General features: G+C 37.5%; 1 protein-coding gene across 6 annotated transcripts in view; it reads right to left on the reverse strand.

Moving 5' to 3' along the window:
* Window positions 1-19,963, reverse strand: part of LOC135109616 (uncharacterized) — a 375,792-nt gene that overhangs the window by 268,808 nt on the left and 87,021 nt on the right. For all 6 annotated transcript variants that reach the window (XM_064021045.1, XM_064021044.1, XM_064021043.1 and 3 more), the window contains exon 6: window positions 2,656-2,801. In XM_064021045.1, coding sequence (XP_063877115.1) covers window positions 2,656-2,801 — 146 coding nt within the window. The remainder of the gene's footprint in view (window positions 1-2,655; window positions 2,802-19,963) is intronic.

The following is a 19,963-nucleotide window of genomic DNA, read 5'->3' on the forward strand; positions in this document are numbered from 1 at the left end:
TCAGATAGAAAAGCTGATAAGACAAAATGTTTTTGATTCCATCCTGTCTAAAAGTGAAGTACAGGTGGAAATCCCACATACATGTAAAGCATACTCCACACATGGACAGTAAAGCCCTTACATGGAGTTAGCAGACAGGTAGGATGAGAAAACTGGCAGAGATGACCCAGAATGCCTAACTTCATAAAAGCTGTTTTAGTTAGAGATGAGATATGAAGTTTTCAGATTAGATTATAACAAAAGGACAGACTGAGGATGTTCAGTGTAAAAAAGATAGTTATCTGAAAGGTTCTGTCAAGCTGATAGCTGAAGGAATTGAGTTTCTGAGGTATTGAACAATACTAAATCAGAAATTTAAGAGATCATAAGTCATGCATTCTGTGGCTTTCCTGCCTGAGCTGTTTAATTCCTGAATGCATGGACATCTAAGAAAAGATGTGGAAAAGTGCAGGGTGGTATCATCAGCATAGGAGTGGATAGGACAAGAAGTTTGGTTTAGAAGATCATAATGAATAATAGGAAAAGAGAGGACGAAAGGATAGAACCCTGAGGAACACGATTGTTAATAGACTTAGGAGAAGAACAGCGACTATCTACCACAGCAGCAACATAATGGTCAGAAAGGAAACTTGAGATGAAGTTACTGAGAGAAGCAGAATAGAGGCTGTGGGAGGGTAGTCTAGAAATCAAAGCTTTCTGCCTGACTCTATCAAAAGTTTCTGATATATCTAAGGCAACAGCAAAAGTTTCACAAAATAAATAAAAAAAGCATGACCAAGACTCAATAAGGAAAGCCAGATCACTAGTAGACAGAAACTATACTGACAATCAAATATGAGGTTGTGAAATTATATATTTTTAAGAATCTTTCTGTTGAGAATAGATTAAAAAAGTTTACAGTGGCAGAAAGTTAATGCAATAGGACAGTAGCTTGAGGGATTGGAGCAGTCACCCTTTGCAGGAACAGGCTGAATGTAGGCAAACTTCCAGCAAGAAGAAAAGAGATATTCATATACTAAAAGAGTTTAACTAGGCAAGATACGAACACAGACAGTTTTGGAGAACAATATGAGGGACCCTATCAGGTCCATAAACCTTCCAAGGGTTAAGACCAGCAAGGGCATGGAAAACATCACTGTGAAGTATCTAAATGGGTAGTATGAAGTAGTTAGAAAATGGAGGAGAGGAAGGAACAAGCCCTGAATCATCCAAGGTAGAGCTTTTAGCAAAGGTTTGAGTGAAGGGTTCAGCTTTGGAGTTAGATGGAATGACAGTGGTGCCATCAGGTTGAGATAAAGGAGAAATAAAGGAGGAAAAGATGAAGAAGTAACTCCACAAAAGAGATGAGTCAGGATGTGGTCCACTTTGAAAGTTAAGCAGTCAATGTATATTTTATAGTCAGGGGAGGTAAGAGGTATACAGCACAGATAAATTTAGTTTGAGAGAGACTCTGTAGTTGTTGCCAGATGGTGGGAAATTAAGAAGATTCAAGAGTGTGGACACAAGAGCAAGTTAGGTTGTTGAACACAAAGACACAACATCCAGCTTTGGATTGAAAATGAGGATAGAGAAAGTAGGAGGGAAAAGAGAAGGGGTTACTAGGTTTCAGTGAGGAAAAGATGATAAACTTTAGTAGAGAAGAGGTGGTGTTCCACAGATTAAAAATTAGATCTAACGCTGTGAATGTTGCAGAAATTGATGAAGAAAAAATGTGTAGGGGGAAGGCATCAAGACACTTAGGATCAATACCAGAAGAAGACCAATCCAAGCTGAGAACATTTGTGGTCGCCTCCCCATACGGGAACTCCGAGGCTGTTGTAGGAGTTGCCATAATAAATTTTTTATTTCGAGTGAAATATGTGCCTGTATTAAGCGCATGTGAAATTGTGCAAAGGAAGAGAATTGTCTTTAGAATGCAAGCTATGGCTGCCCCCTTGTGTTGTGAGACACAGTGAGGTCACAGCTGGGTCACTGTAGAATTCAAAGCACCCCCTGATCCAGTATGAAACCAGTCCAGCACTTGAGACCTCACTGGGAGTAATTATCATTTTGGCAGGTGCCTACTGCCTGTGTCACCATCTTGTTCAGCAAAAATCCAGGTAAAATAAGACAGCAAGGCAAAAGTATCCCTCAAACACTACCCCCTTCTTGGCCACATTAATTCTTGCCACAGCACGCACAGCATATCCAAGAGGATCCACAAAAATATTCTTCCACTTACAATAATACACAGCAACAAGTTCATAGTTCTTAATATTACAAGAAGGATACAGGTCTTTTGGAATCAGTACAAAGAAATATTAAAAGGACACTGAGGAATATTTCTTATGAAAGGAAACTAAAGCTTTTAAATCTACATTCCTTAAAGGCATAGGTTAAGAGGAGATCCGATAAAGGTCCATCCAGTTAATATTAGTACCGATAAATTTCCATCCACTTCCTTTATCTTTTTAGTTGTTCTACTTAGGCAATACACCCTGACCTGTATTCAACATTGTAACACTGCACAATTAGTACTACATAAATATGTTTGTATACAACACTCACCACTTCTGCATTATGCAACATAAAGATAATTTAATACAGATTAACATTTTCTACCAAATCATGAATATAATATGGGTTTACTATTAAATGTACAAGAGAACAACCCACCTTATGAACTAGAGAGTGTTTTATTCTAGATGATAAAAAGCTTGATGACTTCTTTTTTCCCAACAGTCTAAGAACAGTTGTTGGGGGGCCTTTGAAATCAGACTTTCTCATCTTGGATTTGTGATTTCTGGAACTGCTTAAACAATCTGAAATTGATTCAATTTTTTTAGATTGTGATATAGAAAAGAAGGCAGTTCTTTATAAGATAGTACATTGTGAAAGCTTATAATCATAGACCTATAAAGTTACACCAAAACTACACCACATACAATTTATAGCACAATCTAGGTCACCTGCCATTAGACATTAGACCTTGCTAGTTTTCTTTTAAGACTAAGTAATTACATCACTCCATATTACTTAATAACCACTACACAGCCTAACACTGAAAGACTTGTCGCTAAAAATGGTGATGCTGATGGCAATGACACAAGCAGCCAGGATCCAAACTTTGCACTTATTATCATTGGTGAATATGGCATTTGGTTTCAGTTTTGTTAGGAGGTAACATCAAGCAATGCAGGCCAAAATTTAATGTTCGTACTATTGTATTTAAAGCTTATCCTCAGGATTACAGATTGTGTGTAGTTAAGACTATGAAAGAATATATAGAAAGAACTGAGAGGCTAAGGACAGAATCTGGAAATGCAGATGGGAGACTACTCATAAGTTATATAAAACCTCATAGGAGTGTTTCTAAGGACACGGTGGCAAGGTGGCTTAAGACCATGTTATGTAAGTGTGGGATTGATACCAAGAGGTACACAGCAGGTAGTATTAGACCTGTGTCAGTGTCTAAGGCCAAGGCACTGGATGTGCCTATTGCCACCATCATGGCAAAAGCTGGTTGGACGCAGGAAGCCACATTTGCTAAATATTATAATAAGGATATACAAGGGGAAATAGACCCTTTTCAAGAAGCAGTGCTAGGCTCAGTATAATGTAAGGTTTGAAATGTTATCAGCAGTAAAAATCATGTTCTATTTTCATAAATGAAATTGGGTTTTTGTAATAGGAACTTTTATTTACACCTATTTACAAAATGTGAATTTTGACAGAACCCTTTACATACAACACCCACATGACTTTAAAATCTCATGTGAACGGCACCATCTAGCAGACAAGTGATTTGCCGAAGTAAAATTACAGAAGTACATGAGACCTACTGTAGGTTAGTTGAAATATGCTTCAGATTTTGCGAAGCACATCACGTCTGCTAGATGGTAGAGTTCACATGCCCTCCACTCCCTCCCTTTGTTAATTGATAATTCTTGGTTTACACAACAAAAATTCACTGACTGGAAGGGTTGGGAGATAATATTTCATGTGGGTAGTTGTATCTTTAAAGACTGACTGTGTGGCGAAGTGTAGTGTATCTCATGTGAACTCTACCATCTAGCAGACGTGATGTGCCTCGCAAAATCCGAAGCACATTTCAACTAACCTACGGTAAGTCTCATGTACCTCTGTAAGTCTACAATATGAGAGAGAGAGAGAGAGAGAGAGAGAGAGAGAGAGAGAGAGAGAGAGAGAGAGAGAGAGAGAGAGAGAGAGAGAGAGAGAGAGAGAGAGAGAGAGAGAGAGAGAGAGAGAGAGAGAGAGAGAGAGAGAGAGATGAAGACATAGACAAAAAAGCAGACAGAATGACAGGCTTAAAGAAAAGGTAATAAAGTAAAATAAATCCTCCATAAGTTAGCATAAAAAGGATTCACCTTATCAAAATTCTAATTAATGTGAACTTGAAATATCGTTAAAAATCCATGGAAACCCTCCTGCAGGCTCAGGGTCTTCAGTTTCATTCCCTTCCTCCCTACAGAACCTCCCCTGCACCTTGCTCTGAGGACATGATATTAAGGCTGCTGATTCTGTTCTGGTTCTGGTTCTGGTTGAAGGATGGGAGGTTTATCCTTTACAATGGCACTTACCTGATATGGTCTTATTTATGGTTTCTTACTGTGGTCTGATCAGCTCTCTTATTTCTCTCATACATCAATTAATTTTCTTGTACTTTTCTCTCTTTTCTTTCAAAAACTGTGTATTATTTTTTGTTGTTTCAATGTTACTGTTGTCAAAAAGGGGTTCATCAATAATCCCATCTTCATTTCCTATAATGTTTTTATAACTTAGCCACCTTTCTCCTATGGTCTTCATATCTTCCCTTATTCATTATCAGTCCATTCCCTTTCACTTGAACCAAACTGCTACAGGTAAACAAATACTGTGTCTGGGTGCTGTGTGATGCACATGGCTGCTAAGGACAAGAATAATGCCCACTGCTGCCATATTTTTTGTGATGGGAATTTACAAAAAATTAGTGAATTTTCACCTACAAGTCTCTTTGTTATTACATAATATGTTCTACTAACATCATCTTGTTTTGTAAGGAATCCAATTTTCAATCTAACAGCCTAAACATAATGTAAAGAAGAGCATACAACCAATTCACAGTTACTGAACCAAATGAAGTCCTTTTTGAATGTACAAGTCCTTCAAGCAGTACACCACCACCAACTATATGCCCTCTGATCAGTCACAGAAGCCATGAGGATTAGAGCCATTAGGAGAGAAAGGAAAAAAAAAAAGACAAGCTTGTAGTTTCTTGTGGGTACTACAACAGGCAGAACCAAAATAAGCCCATAAAATGTTTACCTGTTTTAGGCAGGACAACAATGACAAGTGTGGCAGTGAGCCAGTAGACCATTATTAGAGAAAAACTGAGAAGTGCAAGGCATCATTCCCTAGCTACAGTCACAACAAGTCACTAGTTCTGCAGCTGTGTTCACTAATTATGGAAAAAAGGCCTTACAAGAGCAAGAAGTCATTTCCAATAAGAAAGTGGAGAGTTTAGTAGATGTAGGTGTTAGAGCCATGGGTAGTAATTCCATGATGAACAGTGATGATTTTACCTACAAAATCAAAAGGCAAAAAATCTGACTGTGTATGGTTTTGGGAATGATCACCTGGCAAATCCATGAATACAGAAGGAGCAACATATATGTGGACAATGCAGAATTCAGGTGCAAACATTTGAATCTGCTAAACTTCTAAAAGCATTAATGACATACATTTTGCTCTTTACGGGAATTTCTCACAAATTTGAGGGAGAAATTTATTTTTGTGAGCACTATTGATATGGGGTGTTTCTGCAGAATATTGATAGAATTATACAACATATCCCTTACTGTACTGCAGAAAAGGGGATGGGGCCAAATCAAAGCTAGAGTTAAGCTGGAGTCAGAATTATTAACTTGAAATTTTCTGGAGTTTCTGGAACTGGATTTTTTGTTAATACAACTCCACACCTACACTGTAGCTTTCCCAGATCCCTCCTCTCAAAACTAGTTTTAGTAAAAAAAAAAAAAAAAAAAAAAAAGTCCAGCTTTGGTGTAACTGCCACCACAATTGCTTACCTTCACCCACACAACAATATCAGAATAGTGGGATCTACACCATTACCATGAGACCCCACACTGCTTAGGCCCTGCAAATATACATTTCAGAGATACCGGATGGCTGCTGCCCAATCACAGGATGAAGTGTCCATGCATCAATCACTTCCCTTTCCAGTTCATTCCAGACTTTCACTGTTCTATGTAGAAAACTCATCTTCTTGATGTCTTCTGCACATGTTCCCTTTCAGTTTCTTTCCATGTCCTTTTGTGCTTCTTGTGTCCCATGTCACTAGATCTTCTCTGTTCAATATCTCCATTTCCTTCATCACTCTGTATGCATGATTATATCCCAGCTTTCCCTACTCTGTTCCAAGTATTACAAGCAAAGTGAAGTTTACTATGGAGGCTGCTGTTTAATTTTGAACGGCCTGGACTGGCCTGGCCTGACTGTAACACTATTTAAATGCTAATATCTCTAGAATTATGTGGACAATCATAACAAAATTAGCACCATATGATAGCACAACTCTATCAGTTTTATATAATATAGCTTTCATCTCTCTTATTGGGTGAAGTCAATGGGTAACTTACAAGAAGTGGAAGGGTGTCAAAAATGAGATTTCTCAAAAACTTCACAATCAATTTTAATGAAACTTAAGAAGTGACATTTTCTTAGAATTTTAATAACATTCCTTGTGTCAAATTTCAAGTAGCACTGCACATGCACAGTCAAAATTCTGACTTTTTAACTAAGTAACTGATCAAGCTCAAATTGTGTTGCTAATAAGAGTAATACAAGTTATAATGAAAAAACATGTCATATTTGCAATACTACTGCACATGCACAAAATACATTATAAAACTTTTGTAAAGTGACCATCAGTTTTCTGCAATTTTCACCAACTTCCTTCTGTTTCAATAAGAGTGGATGTATACCACTGAACACAGAAAGAAATTTCCTATCCAACAGTATATAGCACAACCATTAGGTTCTCACAAAGTTTTGAGCTAGGGTGATTTGAATATTTGACAAGTGCACAATGTGCACAGTGCCTGAAATTGCTGCCAACTTTTCAAGTAATGAACTGATAAAGCTCATATTTTGTAGGTAATAAGATTATTGCAAGTAACAGTAAAATCCCTCTCATTCAGCATTCGAGTATCCAGCAGCTTCAAGTATCCGGCACATTTTTCCCCGAGCCTTAAAATCAATAAAAAATCAATGTGTACTCATAAAATTGATTAAAATTCCCACGCGAGGCATACTTTGTCCCCTCGCCACCAGAGCGCACTGCTTCACGCCACCCGCAGCCCACTGCACTGTGTTTACTCAGTGACTCAGTCCCGCGTGTGCACTGTTTATCGCCTGACGCCTTCATCATGCCTAAAGTTGTAGAAAAGAGGAAGCATGTTGTGTTTACACTTAAGCAGCTGATCAGATCAGCTGCTGATTAAGATCAGCTGATCTTTGTTATGGTAAGATGCGTGAGTGTAGGGTGGTGATTGTGGACATAATTTCACTTTTATTCAAGTATCCGGCATGTCGGCGGTCCCGTTGATGCCAGATAAGAGGGATTTTACTGTATAATGAAAAAGCATGTCAAATTTGCACCACTATTGTGCATGTGCGAAATACATAAAAATTTTTATAAACTGACTGTCAGTTTTCTGCAATTATCACCAATTTTTTTTCTCAACAAGAGCAGACACATACCACTGAACACAGAATGAAATCTCCTATCCAACAGTATATAGCACAACCACTGGACTCTTGCAAAGTTTTCAAATAGAGTGATATGAATATTATCCAAGTGCATGATGTGTGGAATGCCTGAAATTAACTCTCTCTCTCTCTCTCTCTCTCTCTCTCTCTCTCTCTCTCTCTCTCTCTCTCTCTCTCTCTCTCTCTCTCACTTATTGAAATACCCCTTCCACTGATGCATTACTGACAGCTTCGCTCATCAATCACCTTCCAAAGCATTTTACTGGTTGTATACCCATTTTTGATAAGTCTCTCATCATTGATCAGATCAGGCCATTTTTGTTACCGTTCTTTGTATTCTCTCCATTTTCTTACATTTTCCTTTGTAGTTGACAACCACTGCAATGGTGCATATTCCAATCTTGGACCAATTATACTAATACTCAACTTTTTGACTGTCTCATCCAATAATAGCACTCTTATGTTTCTTAGTAAATTATGTGTTTATCCTTTAATCCTACATGACTTAGATTTCTATGGAAACAATTTGTGTTAATATTATTATTATACATTTCTCTGTTATTCTTTTCCCAAAACTCTCACCCCCAATCTTATAATAGTTCATTACTCTGTTTTTTGCTCTCCTCAAATTTCGTCACACTGCACTTCTTGGTGTTGAATTTTATTTCCTATCTGCAACTCCACTCCCATATCCTATCCAGGTCATGTTGCAATGCTCTCCCTAACAGCTTGGAGTCATCAGCACATAAACTCATATGACTGTTAACTTCCCCATCATGTAAGTGATACACACTGCAAACATGATTGGGGCCAACAATGACTCCTGAGGTATTCCACAGATGACCTTCCTCCAGAGTAACTTTTGATTTTTAATATTGTCCTCATTTTTCTTTCTTTCAAAAGGCCACTTCAGAAGTCCCCTCCTCACTCTTTCCAATCTTTTCCATCTTCCATAATAGGGAACTTATCATAAGCTTTCTTCAAGTGTAGTGCTGGAAAAATAATTATGTATATTTCTACTTTTTTTTTTAGGCTAAGGCCCATGTAATGTGCGGGGATGACCAGAGTCTCAGTACCATGTGACTAACCCCCCCCTTCCCCTCCTCTCCTCAGTGTCCTTTTGTCCTTGCTTTTTCCCCCCCCCCCTCTCAGCGTCACTGTGTTGACCACTTCTATAACAAATTTACCCCGTGAATAAACGTAATTTCTCTTGCTTGGCCAGGTTATAGAGGCGAATTTTTCACCCAATCCCAGAGAATGGGGAGCCCTTAATACGATAAAATTAATTCTATAATGGTAAGGTCTTAAGCCAGCTCAAACAAATCCCAGATAATTACGCCGCGCCAATGAGGTTGACGAATCTGATAAGTCTTCTTTGCTTCGCCGTCCTCTTACCCCTGTTGCTACGCAAGCCAGGAAGAGATACCAGACTTTGACTAATTCCCCAATTGATTTCAAAAGTCCATTGAATTAAACTTCTTAAAGTAACAACTATAAAGTAAACAGTAACTTAATTATTCATATTTTTCATCCCTGAACTCACAACCTAGTCGCCCCCCCCACTAAAAACAAAATTATAACTCTTAATAAATTTCCCCATTGGAAACCTTTATCCTTAGTTTCCCACCGATTTCCTCACAAGCAAAGCCAGACTCTCTCGGATTCTCCTCAGGTGAGCATGCAGTCTGATAATCTCCTCCTCCATTCCTGTAATATTAAGTAAGTGTTTATTTAACAATAATTTTACTAAAGCGAGATTCTCTCGGATTCTCCTCAGATATTCCTGTTGATAAATTATTGTTCTGAGTGGATAGATATTCGCATTTTTTTCGTTCTTTTTTGTTGGTTCTCTCCACGTGACTAGTGTAACCACCTGGTTCGAGATCACCGTGTGAGACTGTCCTCAGGTCTATACATACTTTTTGGGTATATTTGTTATTTATTTATTTATTCTCTGGTCTCCCCCGCAACTCAGTAGTCGCGAAAATATCTCCATCGTAGTTTTACGTAACTGAAGAGTACGCTACCATTTATTTTGTATTTCTGAATTCCTTTCTTTTTATTATTATTCGGATTATTTCCATTATCAATTAAAGATCTATAAAAGTGTCAATATTTGTATTTTTTTTAATCCAGTGATAGGATTTGTAATCATCGTCTGGCCACTAGGGAATTTTTTTTTTCATGGGCACTAAACAAGTCCATGTAATTAAAGTCAGGCCAACCATCTCTTTTCTGCAATATGGAAGCATATCAGATTTGCATGCACAATCTTTCTCCTCGAAATCTAAATTTCTTGTATGTCAATATATTATTTTCCTCTTGATACTGCATCCAGATACTGTCTTTCACAATCCTCTCACTTCAATGTTTGTTAGTGAAACCATTCTATAATTCATAGGGTTCTCCCTGCATCCTCCTTTATGAATGGACTTCCTTAACTTCTCCAACTTCACTATTGCTGACTGAAGATTTCCAGATTTTGACAACAAATATGTGAAAGAGTGAACATTTTTTTGCATATTATATGAGGTCTGACTAATTTATCTTGCTTATAATAAATTTAAGATATATTTTATTAAACTAAATTGTAAGCAGAATTCCAGTTTACATTTACAACCTAATGATAAATCTAGTCATAGTGCACCAGAATAATAGATGATTTTCTCTTGTTTTTTAGCCTTTGTTATAAAAAAAAATAACAATACTAAGCTTACCATAGGTATCTTTCAAGTTAATTCTTGGAACTATAAGTATATATATATATAGTTCAAGTGAACAGATAAGCTTATGTATATGAACCACAACTATAACCATAAGATAAGTTGAGCTCATTCTGGCAGCAGTCATACATGCAGGTCCCAGGCCACCAAAGTTGTCACTTGGCCCTATCACTTTTTCTTGGGAAGGCAGTCCATCCTTTAATATTGGCCATCCATGGATATTCATCAACAATTTTTCTACCATCCCTGATGTGCTGATTACATTGCTAATATAAAAACAGATTACAACAAAAACATCTTGGAGGTGGAGGGCATGCAGGCCTGGCTGTGTTATAATATTCTTGCATCTGGCAGCAGGAAGATGCACCTATATATGAAATAATTATGTGCATTTTTTTGTAAAGTAGAAACAATTTTCTTTACATAAAGCTATTTGCACACCTGCTGATACACAGTATCTTTTTTTATATCATGCTGAAATATTGTTGTAATTCTCTTTCAAATAAACAACAAATAACTTCTATATAAACAGAACTAGATGATGTGTAGGAAAAAAACAATGTAAATACAATAAACCCTTATTACATTGGACTAATTGTGAGGAAGGCAAAGATCTGATAAAAGCAGCAATGTGAATAATTCCAATCCATACAGTAAACTAACAGTAATAAATATTAAAAAAGGATGAGATAATTGTGGCTATTAATAAAATTCTTTATTTACCACAATTTCTTTCTCATGAAAACAGTTAAAACACTATACTTAGGCAAAAATTATGTTACCTACATATATATGGCAATGATTTAATTTTCATTCCCAGACCCATCCTCACCCTATTCTTGACCTGGCCGGACCCATGAATCACCACTTAGGAACTTCCTTTCCTGGCCTGATTATCCATAGGTATGAAAATACCATACAATTACCAGATTTAAAAAAATAAATAAAAATATGGTGTATGGTAGACAATGTATGGCAGATGGCAGGTAAACAACAAATTATGACAGAAATACCATAATTATGACAGACAGTGCAAACCTGGTGTATGTTGTGTGTGATCACCACCACCACCACCACTACCATCATCCACACCCTCCCTCCCTCCCTCCCAACCTAACTCATTCCCTTGCCACTGCTACTGCTGACTGGACATTCCACCTCATTTACCAGCATTTATCCAACAAATCAGATAGATGGTCCATAAGCTATATGCATCCAATAAATGCAAAATCTAATATAATGAGGTCCAATATAACAAGGGTTTACTGTATATTACAAAATCAATAAATGACATCATAAACAACAATGTATGACAGCCTATACAATACTGGTAAATTCCCATTAATATGTGTGGCTTCTGAGGCTTGCTCACACTACCTATGAAAATTACAAGATCATCCAGTGAAAACAGGGAATATAGTAGTGAAGTTGAAGGTGCCCATTGACACAATATCAGCTCTCTTCAGTCCCTTTGGACTTAACCTCCTGCTAATGACCTTAAAATAACATTATGTACTTTGTCAGCTAATTGTTTACTGCTTTCCATGTATGTGTGTGTGTGTGTGTGTGTGTGTGTGTGTGTGTGTGTGTGTGTGTGTGTGTGTGTGTGTGTGTGTGTGTGTGTATATATATATATATATATATATATATATATATATATATATATATATATATATATATATATATATATATATATATATATATATATATATATATATATATATATATATATATATATATATATATATATATAACTAGTTGTATTTACCTAGTTGTGGTTTATGGGAGGAGGAGTCTATGCTCATGCTGTACCATCCCAATATTATCCAATCTCTTTTTAAAGCCATGTATTGTCCTAGCATGTACTGCATCTCTTTCCAACTCATTCCAAACTCTGACAATTCGTTGAGGAAAGCTGTTCTTTTTTGTATCACTTCTGCACACACCCTTCTTCACCTTCAGGTCACATCCTCTTGCACTTCTGTAATCTCACAACAACAGATCCCCATGGTATAATTTCACAATGCCTGATATGATCTTGTACATAGTAATCAGATCTCCTCTCTCTCTTCTCTCTTCCTAAGTGAGGAAATTTAATTTCTTCAATCTTTCCTCATATGACATATTATATAGGTTTGGCAGCATTTCTGCTGCACCTTTCTTTATTCATTCCAATTTCCTCTTGTCTCTCTTAGTACTTGTACACCATAACACTGCAGCAGATTTCAAACACAGTCTTACTGTAGTCACATTCAATTTCCTCATCATATCTTCATCCAGATAATTAAATTAAAAGCAGTTTTTATATTTCTTAGCAAATTGTCTCACTTGTTATCCTGGTGATATGTTTCTCTGGTGACAGCTTGTCAGTAATGGTGACTCCCAAGGTCTTTCTCCTCACTCCACACTCCAATGAACTCTTTTCTCACTATGTAACAATACTCGGATCTTTTACAACTTTTTCCAAACTTTAGTATTCCACATTTTTTTGTCTTAAATTCTATTTCCCATCTTTGACTCCACTCCCAGATTACATTCAGATTTTACAAAGTACCACAATCCTTTTTCCTCTCCACCTTTCTCATTACCTTTGTATCATCTGCAAACAGACTCATGTAACTACTCACTCTTTCCATCATGTCATTCACATAGATTGCAAACATTACTGGCGCCAAGAGAGATCCCTGCGGAATTCCACTAATTACCTTTCTCCAAGAGGATTTTCTGTTTCTGATCACTGTTCTAATTTCTTTGTCCATCAGAAAATCAGTTATCCATTTCAATAATGTTCCTTTTAATCCTCTGATATTTTCCAGTTTCCACCAGTTTTTTATGGGACACCTTATCAAACACCTCCATCTTCCTCTCTCCTGGACAACTTCAATAACCCTAAAATAGTACCATAACAAGTTCATGGAGAGTGGTTTGGAAATCGAAGCTTTGTGCCAGACTCTATCAAAAGCTTTTGATATATCCAAGGCAACAGCAAGTTTCACCAAAATCTCCAAAAGAGGGTGACCAAGACTCAGTAAGGAAAGCCAGAAGATCACCAATAGAGCGGCCTTGACGGAACCCATACTGGTGATCAGATAGAAGGTTATGAAGTGATAGATGTCTAAGAATCTTTCTGTTGGGGATAGATCCAAAAACTTTGCATTGGCAGGAAATTAAAGCAATAGGACGGTAGTTTGAGGGATTAGAATGGTCACCCTTTTTAGGAACAGGCTGTATGTAGGCAAACTTCCAGCAAGAAGGAAAGATAGATGTTGACTGACAGAGCTGAACTAGGCAAGGTGCAAGCATGGAGGCACAGTTTCGGAGAACAATAGGAGGGACCCCATCAGGTCCATAAGCCTTCCGAGGGTTTAGGCCAGCGAGGGCATGGAAAACATCATTGTGAAGAATTTCAATAGGTAGCATGAAGTAGTCAGAGGGTGGAGGAGAGGAAGGAACAAGCCCTGAATCATTCAGGCAAAGGCCTTCCTCTCTACATCATCGACCTTCCTCACCTTCCTGCCACTCCTCCCCCCTGCTCATCTTCACCTCTCACTGTTAATTTTGTTTCTCAGCCTTCCTCTCTCCCACCATCACCCATCATTCCTTCCTCTCACCACTCATCCTCACAACCACCACCTTTCCCTTCACATTCACCCCCTCCTCCATCTCCCGCATCCCTTCATCTCCCACCATCACCCTCACCACCACCACCTTCCCCTTCACATTCACCCCCTCCTCCATCTCCCACACCCCATCTGTCACCATCACTCTCACCACTATCATCATCACCGCCACCAGTTGCCAAAAACATGTATGACTCAAGTCATTCAACACTTCTACATTATCAGTCAGAGGAGAAAGACTACAACCATCCATTGCCACCACCCTCTGATGAAGACTAATGAGTAAAATATAAACTGCAATTCATTTTAGACTAAATATTGGTGTGTAAGGCACAATGGAATCATTCTGGATATTCTGATACATGGTATGTTATGATTATGTTTAGTTTTGTGACTGTCATTGGTGGAGTTCTTAAAGTTTGCTGTGTGCGTGGAAATACTATATATGACGTGTGGCATGTGTTTTGATTTGCTGTACCGAAGAGGTTAAACCTCACTAGGAGTAATTATCATTTCAGCAGGTGCTTACTGCCTCCTCATCCCTAAGTTTCATTTTTCAATTTGCATATCTGTTGAAGAGTTTAGGCTCTTCTTTGCATTTACTTACTATTTCACTTTCAAAATTTCTTTCTTCTCCTCTTCTTATTTTATCATATTTATTCCTCACCTTTCTGTAATCTTCCCTAGTATTTCTGTTCAGTTTTCTCATCATTTTCTTCCATGCCCTATCCTTTTTCTTTTTTGCTTCTACACACCTGGCATTATACCATTCATGCTTCCAAATTCTTACTTTAAAACTTGGTACAAACTGCTGCACCCCCTCTCTAAACTTGCTCAAAAATCTGTCAAATTTTCTTGCACTACTTTACCTTCAAATAGTTCTTTCCAGTGAATTTTTCCATAAAATTTATTAAGCTCTTCAAAGTTTGCCTTTGCATAATTCTGTCTCACACTTCTAAATTGTTCATTCCTGTGCAACACAGTTTCCTCCTGTAGTACTATTTATATTGTCACATAATCGCTTCTTCCCAGTGGACTCAGCCAATGTATACTTGGTCTACTTTCTGGGGTTTTCATAAACACTAAGTCCAACTGTGATGGTTCCTATTTTCATCTGCATCTTGTAAGTTCATTCACTATATTATTGTATTCACCATCATGGTATGTATAAGTGCTTCGCTTCATGACCTGACATTTTCTTTCACTTCCATCTCCTCCCAGCTAACTCCTTTAGTGTTGAAGTTACCTATTAAGAACACTATGTTACTTTTCCTTAGCATTTCCTCTATGCTATTTCTTGTTTCTAGTTGCATAGATTTATATCTATTGGTCTCCCATGCATTAGTTTTTGGTGGTATGTACATCACAATAACTTTCCTTTTTTCACTTCCTTTGATCTTAATCACAACATTCAAAGTTTCTGCCATTCCATCACCATATTCTACTTCTTCAACAACAATATCCTCTTTTACCAATATCATCACTCTACCTCCTCCATTTCCTTTTTTGTCTCTCTCTTTTGCAAATCTCATCTTTATTTCCTCTTTGAGTTTGGTCTCCATTAAATATACCATGTCTGGTTTATTGTTCTTTAGGTAGTCTTTAAGTTCAATAGGCTCAACAACAAACCATCTATATTTGTATACATAATTTTTAAGATTTCACTTAGTGATCTTCCATGGCATCTTTGTGTCACCATTTCCTCACTTTCATGTCCACAACTTTCCAACTGAATCTCCTTGCTTGTTCCTGTGTTCTCTCCTCATTTTTTACTGTCTCTCTACTCTCAGCTCTTCAGTTTACTTCTCTCTTCTTTGTTCATGTCTCTTTTTTTAATCCATATTCCCTTCATTCCTTCTACTTTTGCCAATTTTCCTGTTCCTTGTAACAAATCTGCTGCTGCTGTTTGTGACATGAATCTTATTTTCACTGATTTTATTCCATTTTCATCCTATAAACCTCTTCAATTTGTTCAACTATCTCCTCTCCTTCCCCCAACACTTCTGTTATAATTTCCTTAGCCCTTTTCACCTCTTCTATCTCTCTAGCTTTTTTTTCATGGGTAGGTTCTTCTTGACCCCTAATACCACCACACACATCTTTCTCTATACTGTCTCTCACAAGATTACTTTTTTTCTTTATTATTCTAATCACTTGCTTTTCCATGTTCTTATTGTGTTCCTGTTACTGCTTCTCTATTATCTCCACCATATCCACCTTCTGTTGTTGTTCTCTCTTTTCTTTCCAGCTTCTGACTTCCTGTCACTAATTTTTTTACTTTTCCAATCTTAATCTCTTGTAAAGCTTTCTTTAACTCCTCATTCTTTTCTTGAGTTTCTTGATTTCTTCATAGTACTTCTTGTTTAAATACACTATTTTTAACACGTCTTCTCTCAGTTCTTTGTTTTCTTTTTCTCTTTCCATCTCCCTCTTCTTCATCTCTACTATACCACTGGATATCTTTTTACACTGTCACCACCCTTTTCTTTCTCTTCCTTCCACATCTTTATTATCACTACCAAGTTACGTATTTCTTCTTTAATTTTCCACATTCATTTATTTGTATGAGCTACAGTGAGGTCCTCATCTTTGAATCCTTTGAAAACATTTGCTGTGCCAGCCACCATCTTCCCTGTTGATATCACTGCCAATGTTTACCTTTCACTACTCTCCTATTTCACCCTTTCAACCACTTCCCAATTTACACTTGATTTCCCCTGCACTCACACATCACACATGCACAACACAGCAGACAAACCTCTACTGTGTATGAGTGTGCAAATGCAGTAGGAGCAGCAACATCAACAGCAGCAGCATATGCAACACCTGCAGGCACTACAAACTTGGCAGGCAGCAGCAGCTGAGCCCACAGAGACAGATGAAGGGCATAGCATGTGAGTGTAACGCCCACCACAATGATACTGCGGTGATCTTGTATATCAGGGAGGCATGTAGTGTGTGTGTTTACCTAGTTATATTTACCTAGTTGTGAAATACAGGACAAGAGCCACACTAGGCTTGTGCTGTCCCATTTCCATATTGACTTTTATCTAGATTTTCTTTAAATTTATTAATTTTATTTGCACACACAGTCTCATCCTTAAGTTCATTCCACACTGTTATACTTCTGTGTGGGAAGCTATGTTTTTGATGTCTCTTCTGCAAACACTCCTTTTCAATTTCCTTCTATGTCCTCTTATGTCTCTCGTATCTGGTATCAAGAGGTCTTCTCTGTCCAACTTTTCCATTCCTTCCAATATTCTATATATTGCTATCAAATCACCTCTTTCCCTCCTTTTTCTAGTGTAGTCAGGCCCAATCTCTAACCTTTCCTCATAACTATACTCTCTTAAGCTTGCAGGGATTTTAGTTGCAGCTCTCTGGATTCTTTCTAACTTTCTTGTATCCTTTTTCAAACTTGACGACCACACTAATGCTGCATACTCCAATCTCAGACGTATCATCATTGTTATCAGTTTTTTTTATCATATCTTCATCAATAGAGGAGAATGCTATCTTGGTGTTTCTCAGTAGATTATATGTTTCTCCTATAATTTTGTTTATGTGCTTCCCACACACACACACACACACACACACACTTGGACCATCTTAGCAAACAGACGTACAACAGGAGCTCCTGGATGACAGGAGTTGTTGTGCTGGTTGAAAGTTGCTGTCTCAAGTTAAATTTTGTAAGAAAATTGAAAGGAAAGGAAATAATTCAAAAGAGGTGGGAAACTATTCTTTTTGGCGTCCATAACAAGAGCCAAAAGGTTTGTTTACATTGGACAGCTGATCATGGCAGCCAGTAGGACACCCACAGGAAGAGGAGTCTTGGATTTTAGTGGATTTGCAAAGGATGATGGCCAGTTGCAGGAGAAACTGAATGCAAGGGAATTAACCATGCTGGAGGTGAAGGTTGAAGAGATATGGGAGAAGGTAAGAGACCTAGAAGTAAAAAATGGGAGGTTGGAACAAGAAAACAATACACTAAGAAAGGAATTAGAAAATGAAGAGAAAGTGCTGCAGAAAGAGATACATGATAAGGAAAACCAAATTTGAATGCTGGAAATGAAAATGGGAATGATGGATAAAACGATGAAGGCTAGAGAAATACATATGAATATGCTGAAAGAAAGGATGAAAAAGATTGAAGTCCAAGACAAAAAACAGGGATAAGCAAATTAAGGAAAGCCAAGAACAAGTTAAGGAAATGGCAGAAAGATCCGTAAATAAGTGCGAGGAGTTGGAGAAAAAAGTTATACAGAAGTAGTGAAGGACTAGAGGAGTAAAGAAGGCTTGACAAAAGAGGTTATAAAGGTAATAAAGGAAAAGGAAAACCTGGTAAGAAACACTGTAGATAAAAAGAAGAGCATAATGATCTTTAGCCTGGAAGAAAGTGAGATAAAAAATTGGTATAAAAGAGAAGCAGAACAAAGAGAAACAGCTCGATTAGTACTGAGTGAGATAAACGAAGGTGATACAAAGCTGGAAGGTGTACAGGATTGGAAAATACAATCAAGGAAAAAGTAGACCATCGAAAATTAAACTAAAATCCCAAACAGCAGCTGAAGAAACATTGGCAAATGCGTGGAAGCTAGCCAAAAGTAACGAGTTTAAACAAGTCTGGATTAGAAGAGAAATGAACGAGGAAGAAAGGAAGAAACTTAATGAATTGAGAAGTGAAGCAAAAGAAAGGAACGAACAGAGAACACAAGAGGAAAAAGAACTTTTTTTTCTGGAGAGTAATGGACCTAAGGTTGAGGAAGTGGTACATGCGAAGAGTGAAAGGTGCAGAGGCACAGCTGTAAGAGAGGGAGGGACATGGACAGTGGCATACACTAATGTGGATGTTTTAGTTTCCGTGATGGATGGAGTGAATGAATTTATAAAAGCAAATGAACCAGGCATCATGGCAATGGTACAAACTAAACTAAGAGATTCAGAGACACCAAATTTAGGAGGGGGAAAGTACAATATGTGGATAAGAAACAGATGTGGAAAAGGAGGAAGTGGAGTGATGATGCTTGTTAAAAAGGGTATCATGGTGGAGAGTGTGGAAAAGGCAGAAAGCTTGGTGGAAGGCCTAAACTTACAACTAATAAATGGAATAAGAGGAAGATGATATGTCACAGTGGTGTATGTCCCACCAAAAACAAAGACCTGGAATAGACAAGAGCATGAACAGTTGCTGAGTGAGACAAAAGAATGGCTCATAAAGAAAATTAACAAAAACAACAAAATTGTTATAATGGGAGATTTTAATTGTAAAGAGATAAATTGGGAGTGGAACACAAGAGGAGGAGAAGACTCATGGGGAGATAAGGTTCAGAAACTGGCAATGAACAATATTATGACACAGTGGGTTGAGGAAAACAATAGATACAGAGGAGGAGAGGAGCCACCAAGCCTTGATTTGGTATTATCAAAAGAAGATATTATAGAAGACATGAATTATAGTTGTCCACTAGGAAAAAGCAACCACGTCATGATAAGGTTTTGTATTAAAGAAAAAAGAGGAAAGTAGATGTTAAGATTATAAAAGTGAAAGATTTAATTATGGTAAATCAAATTTTGAACATATGAGGAGATACTTTGGTGAAGCGGACTGGAGTACACTTATCACAGCAAGTAATGCGCAAAACAAGTGCGAAGCTTTCATCAATATTTATGAAGAGGGAGTGAAAAGATATGTACCGAAAGTAGAGACAATGACTGGTATAATAGAAGATGTGAAATAGCTAGGGAGGAGAGGGAAACAGTATGGAATCGATGGCGGAGAAAAAAATGCGCAGGAGCTATGGCAAAACTACACAACTACAAGAAATGAATATGTAAGGGTTATTAGAG

The sequence above is a fragment of the Scylla paramamosain genome, chromosome 19 (genome assembly GCF_035594125.1).
Source record: "Scylla paramamosain isolate STU-SP2022 chromosome 19, ASM3559412v1, whole genome shotgun sequence".
Lineage (NCBI taxonomy): Eukaryota > Metazoa > Arthropoda > Malacostraca > Decapoda > Portunidae > Scylla > Scylla paramamosain.